Source organism: Primulina tabacum, chromosome 17 (assembly GCF_025594145.1).
Source record: "Primulina tabacum isolate GXHZ01 chromosome 17, ASM2559414v2, whole genome shotgun sequence".
Classification (NCBI taxonomy): domain Eukaryota; kingdom Viridiplantae; phylum Streptophyta; class Magnoliopsida; order Lamiales; family Gesneriaceae; genus Primulina; species Primulina tabacum.
In genome coordinates this window covers 25,291,991-25,309,705 of record NC_134566.1, presented here as the reverse complement: position 1 = coordinate 25,309,705, position 17,715 = coordinate 25,291,991, and the positions used below count along the sequence as shown (strand labels likewise).

The window sequence follows — 17,715 nt, the reverse complement described above, 5'->3', positions numbered from 1 at the left end:
ACAAGGAAAGAAACTCGTGAATGGCCGCCGGAGGGGTGTCCGGCGTGGCCACTCTGATGCTTAAGTCAGCAGGTGTAAAAGAGAAAGCTCTTTAGAGAAAATATTGTTGCTGATATGAATAGGTGTGTGCACCTTGTGTTTAATGTAGAATGAACATGATATTTATAGTAGGAGAAGTAATGATGACCTCGTTCTTCGTGCTACCTACTAATTATAGTAGGGCGGCTGATCATACCCTATATCCTGACACGTCAAATCATATACTAGTCACATCCTGCCTGTCTGATTCCGTCAACCACTTGGATCAATGTCAGAGATGAGACAATTGCTCATATCCTATTCTGTTAGTACACTCGAGTGTGGTGCTCATATCGAGGTGGTCTGGTAGAAAACTTCCCGGGAGCTTGCACGAGAGCCCGGGCATCCAATACCCTGGAGATAAGTCGTCTCGGTCTTTCAACTGTTCGCCCTCTGGTGACCCTTCTAATAGATTTACCCTGACTTGAGCTATCTGCTAGATATCCCGGGTCGTCCGTGACCCGGGCTTCTTTGTAGACATCACCAATTGTCTCGGATCATCCTAAAAGCCCGGGCACAATTCATACTCCTGACCCAGGCACAACCCCTGAAGCGGGCTATCCTGGGGGTATCATCACTCCCTCCTTATATAGTCGGGTTAGAGTCATACTCGCTGTCCAGATTAGTCTTGTGTGCCCGATCAGGGACTTCAATAGAAAGATTATCAATTCCAGACTATAAAAGCATCGGGGGCTTCAAATATCCCAGAGATGGGATGAGGTATCGGGGCCTTAAGTCTCCCGGACTAGAGATAAAATGGCGGGGCCTCATGTCTCGCAGACTTACTGGATGACCAAGGTACGGAGCCCTGGGCCTAATAAATGGTTGAGGTTCGGAGCCTTGGGCTGAGGAGAATGTCTCGGGATAGGAGAATGGTCGAGGTGCGGAGCCTTGGGCTTAGATAATGGTTGAGGTAAGGAGCCCCGAGCCAGGGTACGGAGCCCTGGACTCAGATAATGGTTGAGGTGCGAAGCTCCGAGCCAGGGTACGGAGCCCTGGACTCAGATAATGGTCGAGGTGCGGAGCCCCGAGCCAGGGTACGGAGCCCTGGACTTAGATAATGGTCGAGGTGCGGAGCCCCGAGCCAGGGTACGGAGCCATGGACTTAGATAATGGTCGAGGTGCGAAGCCCCGAGCCAGGGTACGGATCCATGGACTTAGATAATGGTCGAGGTGCGGAGCCTCGAGCCAGGGTACAGATCTCTGGACTTAGATAATGGTCCAAGTGCGGAGCTCCAAGCCAGGGTACGAAGCCCTGGACTTAGATAATGGTCGAGGTGCGGAGCCCCGAGCCATGGTACGGATCCCTGGACTTAGATAATAGCCGGGGCCTCATATCTCCTGGACTTTAAATATGATGTCGGGGCCTCATATTTCCCGGACTTTCATGAATTTGCCGGGGCCTCATACCTCCTGGGCTTAAGAGAATGTGCCGGGGCCTCATACCTCCCGGACTTAAGATAATGTGCTGGGGCCTCGTACCTCCCGGACTTTCAAGAATGTGCCGGGACCTCATACCTCCCGGGCTTAAGAGAATGTGCCGGGGCATCATATCTCCCGGACATTAAGATAATGTGCCGGGGCCTCGTACCTCTGGGGCTTAAGAGAATGTGCCGGGGTCTCATATCTCCCGGAATTAAGAGAATGTGCCGGGGCCTCGTACCTCCCGGACTTTCAAGAATTTGCCGGGGCATCATACCTCCCGGGCTTAAGAGAATGTGCCGGGGCCTCGTACCTCCCGGACTTTCAAGAATGTGCCGGGGCCTCATATCTCCCGGACTTAAGATAATGTGTCGGGGCCTCGTACCTCCCGAACTTTCAAGAATGTGCCGGGGCCTCATACCTCCCGGGCTTAAGAGTGTGCCGGGGCTCATATCTCCCGAACTTAAGATAATGTGTCGGGGCCTCGTACCTCCCGGACTTTCAAGAATGTGCCGGGGCCTCATACCTCCTGGGCTTAAGAGAATGTGTCGGGGCCTCATACCTCCTGGACTTTCAAGAATGTTGTGGGGACCCAAACCTAATCCATCTTTTTAATCATTATTAGGATCATTTAATTAATTTGAGTCTAAATTTTTTTTCTAAAAATACAAATGCTGAAACATAAAGTAATCAATCTGATATAAATATCAACATAAAGTACAAATCTTGTACAACATATGTTTATCGCAACTAGAGTTTAGCCACTACATCAAGTACTGAAAATCAATCTACTCTAAGTCCGGATCTCCACGCTAATCTTGAATCTCTCGTTCTCTTCGTGACCCTGATCCTGTCCCACCTGTTGTCATGCACACATACAAACAAGACAACAGCCGGATAACTCCGGTGAGAAATACATCCCAGTATAAACAATGTAAACATGCAGTCATATAAAAGCATATATAAAAGCATGAAACACATATCCATATCATGTATCAAATCAGAAGACAGGTATCGATATAAAGCTGTAAATAAAACTCTGGACTCGTCATCTCAGACTCAACTCATCTCTAATCTAGGGTTCCCGGTTCTGGACATTGTATCGTATATCGAATTTCAGCGATAGGAATGAATCAACTCCTAAGCGACATCGATATAAATCAAACATCCTGTGTCTTGGCAAATCAGCTGAAGACTTGGCACATCAGCCAATGACTAAGCACATCAGCCCACAACTCAATACATGCTCTTCTATAAATCAATAGACTAAGTATAATAATCTCAAAAATTGCAAATATCAATGCAATAATCATTCAGTATGTGATTTTGGGAAACTCAAGTTAAATCTAACTCGAGTTGTGCAATCCCGAATCAACATTGATTTATACCTTTCTTTCTGTCAATCTGACTCTGTCGAAGTCTCGGATTCAATGCCTGTCAATACTCAATCTGGCAATGACAATATCAAGGGTATCGTATCAATATACAACTCAGATCAATACTGGATATGATCAGAACTGAATCAAATTCTGTTTCACAGCATAACTGCACAATCTCAATATACCCAGCAATACACATCAACATATATCAATTCCCTCAACTAATAATCAATAATGATATAAATCTGATATCAAATCTCAATAAAATCAACTCAGAAAATCATAACAATTCTATACGATATCTGTTCTTCAATCCGATTTCGATTATACGATGTCTAATATATCAGAAACACCATATATGAATCATATCCTATTCCTTCAACATCATATTTTCAAAACATAACAAAACGTAATAAAACTTACGTCCAGTTAAAGTCCTTGTCAATAGGAACACAGTACTGAAGTCAGATTGAAAATCTAACGGGCGGATTTTGAACAAATCAATTTCTAGTCTTCAAAGGAACTCACCAATTCCCTGGAGCTCTTCTCGGGTTTTCTCAGAAGGAAAATGGAGGAAATGAATCGTTTACATATTATATTGCATGGTAAAGTACATGTGGCTAAGTCCTTGTGCAGCACGTCTCGCGCATATGCGCGACCTCAACCGGCGCATATGCGCGAGACCTACTGGTCTCGGCAGTTTCCTTCTCGGCAGCTCGCGCATATGCGCGCCCTTATTCCGCGCATATATATGCGCGAGGTCCTTCACAACTCTCGGGCACCCTTGCGCACATGCGCGGATCCAGGCCGCGCATATGCGCGAGGTTCTCTGCCTGCCTCGCATATATGCGCCCTGTCCGGTCGCGCATATGCGCGAGGTGTTCAGTCCTCGCACATAATTCGGTCTTCTTTCTGTCTATCTCGATCTGATCCGTTCCGTCTATAATCACATCAATTTATCAACACATCATATCAGATTACAGTAATCAAAATTCTCAGGCATGACAAATGTGCCGGGGCCTCATACCTCTCGGGCTTAAGAGAATGTGCCGGGGCCTTATACCTCCCGGGCTTTCAACCTTTTTGCTCCTCCTGCTATATTAGTTTTATTAAAATCATATAACTTACCTGGAAATATTGAATCCGAACAGAATTCATTTTCGGTAGAGTGAAACTTCTCTGGTTGAGCTAAATTAGGTGGCTAATATAGCAGTATGCTACTGAGTGCATAGCAAATACTTTTCATGCCAATCTGGGATAGCTGCTGAGCTTTGAGCCCATATGAAATCCACATATAAGATCTGAGTGCCGAGCTTGTCGGACTTGTATGTTTGCCAAGCAGAGTTGGGCTTATTTTTGAATGGAAACCATATCTACGTCTTGAGCTCAATTTCCCACAGACGGCGCCAATGATGCGATCCTGGTGAAATGAGTGAATAGGGTCGGGTGCTCCACCAGATCTGCTATTAAGATAATAAAGGAAACTGAGCAAGGACTATATCTGTGATGAAGATATATCTCTGCAGTATGGCTTCAGCTGTAACCTGTAAACAAGGAAAGAAACTCGTGAATGGGCGCCGGAAGGATGTCCGACGTGGCCACTCCGATTCTTAAGTCAGCAGGTGTAAAAAAGGAAGCACTTTAGAGAAAATATTGCTGCTGGTATGAATAGGTATGTGCACCTTGTGTTTAATGTAGAATGAACCTGATATTTATAGTAGGAGAAGTAATGATGACCTCGTTCTTCGTGCTACCTACTAATTATAGTAGGGCTGATCATACCCTATATCCTGACACGTCAAATCATATACTAGTCACATCCTGCCTGTCTGATTCCTTCAACCACTTGGATTGATGTCAGAGATGAGACAGTTTCCCATATCCTATTCTGCTAGTACACTCGAGTGTGGTGCTTATATAGAGGTGGTCTCATAGAAAACTTCCCGGGAGCTTGCACGAGAGCCCGGGCATCCAATAACCCGGAGAGAAGTCGTCTCGGTCTTTCAACTGTTCGCCCTCTGGTGACCCTTCTAATAGATTTACCCTGACTAGATCTATCTGCTAGATATCCCAGGTCGTCCGTGACCCGGGCTTCTTTGTAGACATCACCAATCGTCTTGGATCATCCTAAAAGCCCTAGCACAATTCATACTCCTGACCCGGGCACAACCCCTGAACCGGGCTATCTCGAGAGTATCAACCATCTTCCTTCAAAAACTCGTAAGTCACTCTTCTCTAATCCATGTCTAATTCTACTTCTTCCACCTCAGCAGCCAATGCGCGAGGCTCATCTGGGTATGAGTCCGCCGCGATGCGCTCCGATTCTCCACCTTCTCCTCCTCACCGTCGTTTTACTCAAACTTCTAAAAAGCCTACCGCCCACCAAACTAAACCTTCTTCTTCGGGTACTTCCCGGGTCCTGAAGAAGGACAAGGGTAAAGGCAAAGCCAGTGCTTCAGGCCATCCTTCTACTGAGGCCCTGGGAGTTCCTTGGTTCTCCTCAATGAGCAGCACTCTGCGCTCGGGGGCGGATGAGGAACTCCGAACTCTGGGGTCCATTCCTTCCACTTATTCCATCATATTTCCCGGGGCTTCTGACAGGGCAGACAGTCCTCCCCCGGATTATACTACCTTTTTTCAGGACCAAGTCAAAAATGGTCTTCGTTTTCCCCTCCCTCTGTTTTATATCGATGTTGCCAAATTCTTTGGCGTGCCCATTAACCAGTTCCATCCGAATTCCTTCCGCATCATGGCTTCGGCCTATATTCTTTTCAAAATGAATAATCTCCTTGTCACTCCCCTTATTCTTCACTATTTTTTCGTTTGTAGATTGGGGGATAATGCCTTCTCCCTTACTGCCCGGCTAAATGCCCGGTTCCTTGATAACATCCCTTCTTCCCAAAAGGGGTGTAAAAGAAGATTCTTTTATATTCGACTCCCGGGTCCTCTTCCCTGTTTAACCGAGTTTCTTACTTCCCTTCCTCAACAACCCACCCTTCCTCGGGCCTACAAATTTGAGGAGTTTTATACCCGAAGCCAAGACTTGTTAGAGGGCAAAAAAGATACTCCTCCTCTACCCTTATCTCCCAGGAGAATCTGGTTGCCTATGGGTTGAGTGCCCGGGCTGAAGATCCTCTAGACCGGGTGATCGATGAGGCGGCTGGCTCGGGCTCTCAGCCTGGTAATTCTCTTTTCCCTCTCTTGTCCTTCCTTTTCTTCATTTATGTTTGTCTTCTGTGATGACCTTTGTTTTTTCATAAATGCAGATAAGATGCAAGAAGCTTTTGAAAAAAAGTGGGAGGCTGACCGGCTAGCCAAGGAGAAGAAGCTAGCAGCCCGGAAGGCTGCTGCTGAAAAGAGGAAACAAGCAGCTGAGGAGGCGGCAGCCCGGGAGAAGGAAATAGACCGAGAAAATACTGATCAAGAACGGGAGGCGCCTGGCTCCCCGGAGGATGAAGAAGATCATATCCCCCTCCGACAGAGGAAACGAAAGGCTATCACAAGCCCAGAGTTGATTTTGGTTGATGATGATTAGGTAGGAGGCCAAGGTTCCTATCGGGCAAGCCAATCCAACACCCCTCCCAACCAACAGGCCATTCAGGAGCCACTCCAAGAGCTCCCCCCCCACATCCGAACAGACTACCCGGGCCACATCTTCACAGCAAGAGCCATGGCACTTGGGGTGAACCTTGTTAGGCAGATGTTGATTCCTGCCGAGGAGGCTTTTCTGAAGAGCTCCACCCCGGGTCCTCGATGGCTCAAACAGGCTTTTATCAGTAAGTTTCCTTACCCTTCTTTCCTTTTCTTTTGCTTGTTTGTTTCTAACCTCTTTCTCATAAACAGGGCATGCAAATGCTGATATCAGCCTTTGAGGAGGTAGCTGCCATAGCTACTCGGCAGGCTCCCCAAGTCCGGGCTTCCAGAGAGATCCATGATCGTCTCCAGGGAGAGATCGCCTGGCTGAAAATGCTTCATGAAGAAGAAAAGGCTGCCCTTCACGCTTCCCTGGATACAGCCCGAGATGATTTACAAGAAAGTCTTGCCCGGGATGAATCCTTTCAAGAACACGTCTCTTTTCTTGAAGGCCAGAATAAATCCCTGGCAGATGGTATGACTGAGCAGACGTCCCGGGCAAATGCCGCGGAGGAGGCCCTGGCTGAGGCTGAGCGAGTAAGGGAGCAACTTCAGACCTCCTTCCTCACATCCCCAGAACTCAAGGCAGCAGTTGAGGATCGGACTTATCCTCTCTTCAAGACCGGTTTCAACAAATTTCGCAAACAATTTGAAGAGGCCGGGCTCTTGCCTAAGGATAAGTCTAACTTCCCAGATTTTAGGCTAGCCATTGCATCACTTCCAAAGGCCGGGGAGGAGGAGAAAGAAGACTCTGAGGATGAAGAAGATCAGCTAGGGTCCGAGCAATCGGATATAGAATAGGATTTGTACTTGCATTTTTCTTCTTTTTCTTGCTTCTATTTGTAATCTCTCAGGCTTTGGGCTTTTATTAATGAAATCTTCATTTCCCTTATTTGTTCTTTATAATATTATGACAAGTCTTCAAGAAACCCGGGTAATATAACCGTCTTTATGCAAATAACCAGAAAATTTTTTAAGTGTTGTGAATTAACCAGTAACTTCAAATAAATACCCGGGATTTTGATCCTTATAATCGAATAAAATGCCTTATACTCAGTAATTATCCCAGATTTAAGCAATCATAAACTTGGATATAAAACCTTAGTACGTATAACAAAAATGGGAAAATCGGGCAAGAGAGCTCATCTTGGGCTTTTAGATTGGTCGAGGGGCGGTGCCCCGAGCCAGGGTGTAGTGCTCTGGGCTTATTAAGAAACAAGGTACAGAGCCTTGGGCTAGGGAACATCTCCAAGGACTTGAGAATGGTCGATGTGTAGTGCCCCGAGCCAGAGTGTAGTGTCCTGGGCTTTTTAAGAACCAAGGTACGGAGCCTTGGGCCGGGTAACATATCCCGGGACTTGAGAATGGTCGAGGTGTGGTGCCCCGAGCCAGGGTGTAGTGCCCTGGGCTTTTAAAGAACCAAGATACGGAACCTTGGGCCGGGGAACATGTCCCGAGACTTGGGAATGGTAGAGGTGTGGTGCCCCGAGCCAGAGTGTAGTCCCCTAGGCTTTTTAAGAACCAAGGTACGGAGCCTTGGGCCGGGTAACATGTCCCGGGACTTGGGAATGGTCAAGGTGTGATGCCCCGAGCCAGGGTGTAGTGCCCTGGGCTTTTTAAGAACCAAGGTACGGAGCCTTGGGCCAGGGAACATGTCCCGGGACTTGGGAATGGTCGAGGTGTGCTGCCCTGAGCTAGGGTGTAGTGCCCTGGGCTTTTTAAGAACCAAGGTACGGAGCCTAAGGCCGAGGAACATGTCCCGGAACTTGGGAATGGTCGAGGTGTGGTGCCCCGAGCCAGGGTGTAGTGCCCTGGGTTTTTTAAGAACCAAGGTATGAAGCCTTGGGCCGGGAAACATGTCCCGGGACTTGGGATTGTTCGAGGTGTGGTGCCCTGAGCGAGGGTGTAGTGCCCTGGGCTTTTTAAGAACCAAGGTACGGAGCCTTGGGCCGGGGAACATGTCTTGGGACTTGGGAATGGTCGAGGTGTGGTGCCCGAGCCAGGGTGTAGTGCCTTTGGTTTTTTAAGAACCAAGGTACGGAGCCTTGGACCGGGGAACATGTCCCGGGACTTGAGAACGGTCGAGGTGTGGTGCCCCGGGCCGGGGTGTAGTGACCTGGGCTTTTTAAGAACCAAAATATGGAGCCTTGGCCGGGGAACATATCCCGGGACTTGAGAATGGTCGAGGTGTGGTGCCCCGGGCCAGGGTGTAGTGCCCTGGGCTTTTTAAGAACCAAGGTACGGAGCCTTGGGCCGGGAAACATGTCCCGGTACTTGGGAATGGTCGAGGTGTGGTGCTCCGAGCCAGGGTGTAGTGCCCTGGACTTTTTAAGAACCAAGGTACGGAGCCTTGGGTCGGGGAACATGTCCCGGTACTTGGAAATGGTCGAGGTGTGCTGCCTCGAGCGAGGGTGTAGTGCCCTAGGCTTTTTAAGAACCAAGATACGGAGCCTTGGGCCGGGGAACATGTCCCGGGACTTGGGAATGGTCGAGGTGTGGTGCCCCGAGCCCGGGTGTAGTGCCCTGGGTTTTTTAAGAACCAATGTACGGATCCTTGGGCCGGGGAACATGTCCCGGGACTTGGGAATGGTCGAGGTGTGGTGTCCCGGGCCAGGATGTAGTGCCCTGGGCTTTTTAAGAACCAAGGTACGGAGCCTTGGGCCGGGAAACATGTCCCGTGACTTGGGAATGGTCGAGGTGTGGTGCCCTGTGCCATGGTGTAGTGCCCTGGGCTTTTTAAGAACCAAGGTACGCAGTCTTGGGCCGGAGAACATGTCCCGGGACTTGGGAATGGTCGAGGTGTGGTGCCCCGGGCCAGGGTGTAGTGCCCTTGGCTTTTTAAGAACCAAGGTACGGAGCCTTGGGCCGGGGAACATGTCTCGGGACTTGAGAATGGTCAAGGTGTACTGCCTCGAGCCAGGGTGTAGTGCCCTGGGCTTTTTAAGAACCAAGGTACGGAGCCTTGGGCCGGGGAACATGCCTTGGGACTTGGGAATGGTCGAGGTGTGGTGCCCCGAGCCGGGGTGTAGTGCCCTGAGCTTTTTAAGAACCAAGGTACGGAGCCTTGGGCTGAGAAACATGTCCCGGGACTTGGGAATGGTCGAGGTGTGGTGCTCCGAGCCAGGGTGTAGTGCCCTGGACTTATTAAGAACCAAGGTACGGAGCCTTGGGCCGGGGAACATGTCCCGGTACTTTGGAATGCTCGAGGTGTGCTGGCCCGAGCCAGGGTGTAGTGCCCTGGGCCTTTTAAGAACCATGGTACCGAGCCTTGGGCCGGGGAACATGTTCCGGGACTTGGGAATGGTCGAGGTGTGCTGCCTGAGCCAGGGTGTAGTGCCCTGGGCTGTTTAAGAACCAGGGTACGGAGCCTTGGCTCTTCCTGAGTTAAGATACAAGAAACAGTATATAATACTTCTCTCTGAGAAAAATAGATCTTTCATTATATCTTCAACCAAACAATTACATCTATTAGGCATAATACTTCTTTAAATTAAATACATTCTAAGGCCTTTTGAGGGAATGTCCTTGAGCATCTTATAAATAAAAAGATCATGTGCTTACCCTCCAGGTAATTTTATAAGGTTCTTCTCACCGAGCTTCCACCTTCCTTACATCCCCAGCAGGGTTGACTTTCTTCAGGACTAGATCCCCAACCTGGAAGTCTCGGATCCAGACCTTTCTGTTATATGATTTCATAACCCTGCTCCTGTAAGCCTCCATTCGAAAGAATGCTCGGTCTCTCTTTTCTTCTACCAAGTCCAATTCCATGGCTCGGCTTTGGTAATTATTATCCGGGTAAGATTCTACCCAAGAAGAAGTTTGCCCGATTTCAACTGGAAGGACTGCTTCAGAACCATATACCAAGTTGAAAGGAGTTTCTTGAGTAGGTGCCCGGAGAGTAGTTCTGTAAGCCCAGAGAATACTGGGTAATTCTTCCACCCAATCTTTTCCTTTGCCTTGTAGCCTTGTTTTCAGTGCTTGTACAATAATTCTATTGACAACTTCTGTTTGGCCATTAGCTTGAGGATAGGCCACAGAGATGAAAGATTGAGTGATCTTCATTTTCCGGCACCACGACGTAATTTCTTTGCCCTGAAACTATCTTCCATTTTCCGAGATCAGTCTTCTGGGCACTCCAAACCGGCACACAATGTTCTTCCACATAAATTTTTAAACTTCCTGCTCAGAAATTTTAAAGCTTCTACCCACTTGGAAAAATAATCAACAGCTACTAGCAAGAATCTCTTCTGAGCTCGAGCAATCGAGAAAGGGCCTACAATATCCATGCCCCACTGATCAAAGGGGAAAGATGCCCAAATAGGCTTCATGAGAGTGGCCGGGCTGTGTCGAAAATTTGAATGATGTTGACAGCCCTCACAAGCTTGGACCACCCGAGCAGAATCTTGACTAAGAGTTGGCGACCAGAACCCAGCAAGCATTGTCTTCCGGGCCAAAGATATTCCTCCGAGGTGCTCAGCACAACACCCCTCATGAATCTCTCGGAGGACATAATCCACCTCTTTCTCTGATAAGTATTTCAAAAGAGGTCCCTGGAATGATCTCCCATACAAAATATTATTTAAGAGAACAAACCTGGGAGCTTGTCTCTTAATCTTTTGAGCTTGAGCTTTGTCCTCATGTAGCCCATTATGCATAATTAGTTTAATCAGAGGTGTCACCCAGGAGCCCTCGGGTACTGGTAATATTTCTTCCTCGGTGGAAAAGATCAGCCGAGAAACATGCAAGACCTCCCGGGTGCTAACTTCTGATAAAGAAGCAGCCATTTTTGCCAGAGCATCTGCCTCGCCATTCTCCTCCCTGGGTATTTGTTCAATACTCCAATCAGCAAAGATTTTTGCTTGGGCTCGGATGAGCTGTAAATATTTGAGCATCCTTTCATTCTTAGCTTCATAAACACCTTTTATCTGTTGAGTGATGAGCTGTGAATCAGAATACAGAATAATCCGGGAAGCTCCAACTTCCCTGGCAGCTCGGATACCTGCGAGGACAGCTTCATACTCGGCCTCATTATTGGTTACTCGGGAATCAATCCTTAATGCCAATTTAATCTTTTCTCTCAGGGGAGATATTATTACAACCCCTACTCCACAACCCGCAAGGCTAGACGCCCCATCCACAAACACCCTCCATACTTCCTCTTCATTGGGTTGGACCATCTCGGATAAAAAATCTGATAGAGCTTGTGCTTTGATGGCAACGCGGGGCTTATATTCAATGTCATACTCGCCCAATTCCACTGTCCACTTGATCATTCGCCCGGACACTTCTGAGTGAGTCATAATCCTCCCGAGGGGACTATTGGTGAGAACAATAATTTGATGTGACAGGAAGTAAGGTCGCAGCTTCCGGGCGGTCATGATTAAGGCCAAGGCAATCTTCTCTACTTCACTGTACCAGAGCTCGGAGCCTCTTAGAGCATGGCTGACATAGTAAACAGGCTTTTAGTCAGAGCCTTCTTCCTTTATTAGTACCGAGCTGACAGCATACTCTGTAGTAGACAGATAAACGAATAGCTTTTCCCCGGGTTCTGGCTTTACCAATACAGAGAGCTCTGCAAGGTGAATCTTCAAGTCCTGGAAGGCCTGTTCACATTTCTCATCCCATCCGAATTGTTGGGCCTTCCTCAAGACTTGAAAGAAAGGATAACTCCTGTGTGCTGACCGGGAGATAAATCGAGAAAGGGAAGCAATCCTCCCGGTCAACTTCTGTACTTCTTTGACAGATCGGAGAGATGGCATGCACATCACTTATTTGACTTTTTCTTGATTTACCTCAATCTCCCGATCGGTCACTATGAAACCCAAAAACTTGCCACTCTTCACACCAAAAATGCATTTGGCAGGGTTGAGCTTTATCCCGTAACGCATTAGAGTGGCAAAGGTTTCCTCCAGATCAACGATGAAATGTGCCACCTCTCTAGACTTGCCCAAGATATCACCCATGTATACCTCCACATTCCGACCCAGTTGTTTCTCAAAGACTCTGTTCATGAGACGCTGGTAAGTAGCCCCTGCATTCTTTAACCCGAAAGGCATTACAACATAGCAAAATGTACCTCCCGAGGTGATGAAGCGGGCTTTATCTTGATCACCCTTGGCCAAAGGAATTTGATGATACCCCTGGTAAGCATCCATGAAACTCAGCAGTTCAAAGCCCGAGTTGGAATCCACCAATTGGTCAATTCTGGGCAGGGGGTAATGGTCTTTAGGGCAAGCTTTGTTGAGGTCGCGGAAATCTACACACATTCTCCACTTTCCAGTGGACTTAGGTACCAGCACCACATTTGAAAACCATGTAGGAAATTGAATTTCTCGAATGTGGCCGGCCTTCTGCAGCTCCTTCACTTATTCATTAATAACTTTGTCCTTTTCAGGACCAAAGTGTCTCTTCTTCTATTTTACCGGGTGAGATCCCGGGAAAATATTCAATTGATGCTCCGATATTAGGGGTGAGATCCATGTCAAATCCTGTTGGGACCAGGCAAACACATGAATATTAGCTTTTAAACAATTTATCAGACTAACCCGGGTGGATGTACTGAGGTCCCGAGCCACCCGGATTTGCTGCCCTGGTCCGACCTCTATCGTCTCATGTTCCTCTTCTGCCACAAAATGTACTTCCCCCTTCTCCACTACTCTTCCTCCCACTTCATCTACTCTCGCTTTCTTCTCTTCCCTCCTAGTTTTGCTCTGATCAGCCCGAACTGCTTCCACATAGCATTTTCGGGAAGAAGGTTGGTCTCCTCGAACTTCTTCTACCCGGGCTCCCACAGGAAATTTGATCTTTTCATGGTAAGTGGATGCCACGGCTCTCAATTCATTCATAGCCGGCCTCCCCAGAATGATATTATATGAAGATGGGGAGTCCACTACAGTGAAAGAAGTCATCACCGACTTTTTGAGATCTTGGGAGCACAGGGTTAGTGGTAGGACAATCTCCCCTTCTGGGTAAACCACATGGCCAACAAAGCTAAAAAAGGCAGTTTCCACAGCTTCCAAGTGATAGCCTTGCAAATCCATCTGCACAAAGGCATCTTTAAAAATTACATTTACATAACTGCTCGAGTCAATAAAGACCCTCAAAATGTCATAATTTGCCACCCGGGCTTGGATAATCAGGGAATCACTGTGGGGTAGATTCACCCCCTTTAAGTCTTCCAGGCCGAAACTGATTACCGCATCATTTCTTCTTATCCCTTCCACCTCCATGCAGTCTCTCCTACTTCTAGATTTCCTCGCCCGGTTAGATTCACCATCCGTGGATCCTCCAGAAATCATTTTGATTACCCCATGGCAGGGGGTGAATTCTTCTTTCTCTCGGGCTCGGGCTCGGGCTCCCTCCTTCTCTCGGGATCTCTCCTCACACTGCCCCTTACATCTCCTCCCCGGGCACTAGATTCTGGCTGCCGAGATGTCCAAGGTAGCAATCTCGGTCTCTTGTTGGCTTGATTGGGCCCCGGGGCGGGAGGCATGGCATAGTCTCCCTTCAATGTTTTACAATCATCGGTGTTGTGATAACATACTTTGTGAAGAGTGCAAAATCCTCTACTCTCGGGCCAGGATAGTTGATAATCTGGGGCCAGATCTCGACTGCATTCCTGGACCTCCCTCTCCCGGGCAATCTTGAGAGGCACATGGTGAGAAAAACGCCCTGGATTACCCCTTCTCTATCCCTTCTCCTCGGGCTTAGACACCCGGTCCCCTTTCTCTTTCCTCACAGCCTCCCTCTTCTGTTTCTGGGCCTCCTCAATATTAATGTATTTCTCTGCTCGTGATAATAAGTCCTCGAAATCCCCGGGCACTTTCTTGGTCAGTGATTTGAAAAATTCACCCTCCCTTAAGCCTTGGGTGAATGCAGTCGTTTTTGTTTCAGTGGCACAAGTGGGAACATCCAGAGCCACTCTATTGAATCTTCAGATGTAGGCCCTTAAACTCTTCTCCGGGCTCTGCTTAACCTCAAAAAGGATAAAAGCAGTCTTCTTGTATTTTTTACTGCTGCTGAAATGGTGTGAGAACACCTTTTGAAAGTCTTTGAAGGAATGTATGCTTTGAGGGGCTAATCCCTCGAACCATCTCTGGGCTGAATCTATCAATGTCGTCAAGAACACCTTACACTTTATTTGATCAGTGTAGCAGTGCAGCATGGCCATATTTTCAAATCTGGCCAGGTGTTCCTCGCGGTCTGCGTTGCCATCGTAATCCTTTACTTTGGCAGATTTAAAATTCCCGGGAAGAGGTTTCCGGACAATTATATCAGCAAATGGGCATCCTCTTGTGACTGCTTGGGAAGTGCTCCGGCTCTCCAACTGTCCTTCCAGCACCTTCATCTTCTGTCTCAACTCCAACAACTCTTCCGCCATAGTTGGAGATTTGGACCCGGCGCTGGACTCCTCGGCTTCTCCTCTTACCTCCTCCTCCTGTCTCAACTCCTGCTCTTGCTCCTGCTCACGTTCTTGTCCATCTCCAGGTGGTGTAACATGCTGAGAAACTTCTTTCCTGGTCATAGCTTGCTTTACTGCATCGGATACAATCTTTTTTAGCTCTTCCGGGGTCATGGTAATGAGATTTCGTCCGGTGTTATTAACACCACCTTGTCTCGAAGTCTGCCCTACATCCTTCGGGGCCCGAGAAATATCTTGGTTAGTTCTTCTTGTACGAGCCATATCAACGTCTTAGCCTCAAGTTTCCCACAGACGGTGCCAATGATGCGATCTCGCTGAGATGGATGAGCCTGGTACAGGACTCCAACAGACCGAATCAATAATTTTTAGTGTTTGGGGAATTTGAGTGAAGATAATGGCTTCTAAAACACCTGTAAACAAGAAAGAAACTCGTGAATGGACGTCGAAGGAGTGTCCGACGTAACCACTCCGATACTTAAGTCAGCAGGTTGAAGATGATATATTTGAGAGAAATATGTAAATGCTTGAGAGTTCAAAGATTTCAGAATCTATAAATGACATTAATACATGCTATTTATAGTAGAAAATGGGGTAGGTACCTCGATTCCAGAGCCACCTACTAAATATGTCAAGTCGGCTACCCATACTTGTAGCTCCTGATAACTTCTAGGACACTCCAAGCCCAAGTAGTTATGACAGATTAGACTGCCTGTATCAATCATACTCGAGTATCGTGCAAGTTTCAAGGTGGCCCGAGTAGTAGGGTATCCAGGTGTTTGCTTGAGATCCTAGCTATTGGCTCGAGAGTCCGGGTGGCAGAGATGATTGCCCGGGAAGAGGTGTAATACCCGGGTATTTGAGGAGAGTACCCGGCAAGTGGCTTTGATAAGGACTGTCCAAGTAATAAACCGGGTTAATGATGGCCTGAATCCTTATTGGGGTATCACCTAAATAAACTGCACAACTTGTTTCAGGAAATTTTATTTTCCCAACTATACTGTATAATTTGGTTAATTGAATGAAATAATAGCCTGACTATTCTGTAACTGAGTCTCAATGCTTATTTTCCATCACAAAACACAAATTCAATTCTCTCACAAAAAAATTGTCTTGAATGTACCCTTTACTTAGATTGCGAGATTGAGAAACAATCTTTGCACCAAAACAAACAATAATAAGCTTGAGATTACCAATAATTGCTCGAGATCCATTCCATCATATAAAATTTGATAGGATTTGGAAGGAATATTTTATTCCTTCATTATTTCGCTAAATTGATATTATCATTTTAAGAATTTTGCCTTTCTAGATTATAAGATTTTGCTTGATTTATTTTTAGATGATAAGATCTTGGTTGATTGATCTCTAGATATTATAGGATTTGTTTTTAATATGGTTTTTATCTCTATGATATTTTATCCTTGTTTAATAGAATTTTATTCCTAATAAATTATTGTTTTTTTATTTTTTCTATAACTCTTTTATGGAATAGTTTCTAGGTCAAGCATTGGTTATATATATGAAGAACTTCACGGCCGCAGTAGATGTCTTGAGGAGAGAGTTGGACTAGGGAGCTTTTCACATAGAAGAAATTATAAGAGTCCAACATATATTTGCTATGCAGTTTTTATGTGATCGGGTGGTCAATTTATTGTGCAGCTGCTGAAATTTTGTGTGATCGTTTGATCACTTTGTTGTGGAGAGAATCAGCTGGAGGTTTTTGGAGTGCACGTGGAGGTCGACAGACGAGTTCTTTCATAAAAGAATATAGGAGCCGAGCCTTTTTTATGATAAGTTTTCGTGTGATCGGTTGATCACTTTGCAGCACAGGAGAGCTGCTGGAGATCTTTGGGAGTGCACGTAAAAGTCGGCACAAGAGTTCTTGCTTAGAAGAAAAATACGAGAGCCGAGCCTATTTTGATTAGACGTTTTTGTGTGATTGGGTGATCATTTTTGCAAGGGCACATCTGCTAAAGTTTGTCTCTGAACACACTCATAGTTCAGAGTTGAAGATTTTCATGTGAAGAGTTAGTGTGATTGATTCACATATTTACCGTGTTACTGATTGGTGTTGACAACACCCAAGAACAACAGTGCGTGAAGTTTTGGGTGAAGATTGGTGTCGTTTGGTTTTAAGCAACACGCCTCTTTGTTTCATGCATCTAGTATTTATTTTGAGTGTGTTTGATGCATGTTAATATATACCTTGGAGTGTCAAGGAATTTAGTTTTGTTATACTCACTAATATTGTTTTGTTGTAAATGATTTACATAAATTTTCTTGTGAATTTTTGTCATGAGGCATCGTACAAGTATTCGTACTTGTGCATAATTTAAATCTGGTATTTATTTATTAAAAATTTACGTGTGTGTTAAATAATCAATTTTCGCTGCATGTTGTGTGCTCGTGTTGACAACACCATAGCACAACACTAACTTCTGATACACACACTATAATTTATTTCATGTATGTTAATGAGAAACAACCCTTTCAGGATTGATATGAATGTGGATGATTTTTGAGAAAAAGTTATTTAACAGCAATCTCGAGCCTTGTGTTCTTCACATAGTGGAATTCCTCGAACCAAAACAGTGAGCTAATTTGGGTTCATGCCTCATACAATGAATCTGATGAATCCTCTTGTGTAAAATATTATTATATTCCTGAAATTCATTTAACATGTGTAACCACTGAGTTCAAGAAAACTTAAAAAGAAGAGGTTTTTAGCTGCAGATCATTTTGATGAAAAATATCAAGTTCTATTTGTACAAACTGTGAAAT

General features: G+C 46.2%; 3 protein-coding genes across 3 annotated transcripts; all 3 read right to left on the bottom strand.

The window, feature by feature from the left end:
* Positions 1 to 10,100: 10,100 nt before the first annotated feature.
* LOC142530605 (uncharacterized) lies at positions 10,101 to 10,574 on the bottom strand. Its single transcript, XM_075636428.1, has 2 exons — positions 10,436 to 10,574; positions 10,101 to 10,354 (listed from the first exon to the last, which is right to left on the bottom strand). Exons 1-2 carry the CDS (start codon positions 10,572 to 10,574, stop codon positions 10,101 to 10,103), a joined length of 393 nt encoding a protein of 130 aa, XP_075492543.1.
* Positions 10,575 to 10,630: 56 nt separating this feature from the next.
* LOC142530604 (uncharacterized) lies at positions 10,631 to 11,785 on the bottom strand. The gene has a single exon (XM_075636427.1). The coding sequence runs from the start codon at positions 11,783 to 11,785 to the stop codon at positions 10,631 to 10,633; it is 1,155 nt and encodes a 384-aa protein (XP_075492542.1).
* A 189-nt stretch (positions 11,786 to 11,974) lies between these two features.
* On the bottom strand, positions 11,975 to 13,810 carry LOC142530602 (uncharacterized). The gene is made up of 4 exons (XM_075636425.1): positions 13,112 to 13,810; positions 12,589 to 12,871; positions 12,305 to 12,543; positions 11,975 to 12,151 (listed from the first exon to the last, which is right to left on the bottom strand). The coding sequence occupies exons 1-4, from the start codon at positions 13,808 to 13,810 to the stop codon at positions 11,975 to 11,977; spliced, it is 1,398 nt and encodes a 465-aa protein (XP_075492540.1).
* Between the last annotated feature and the right edge of the window lie 3,905 nt (positions 13,811 to 17,715).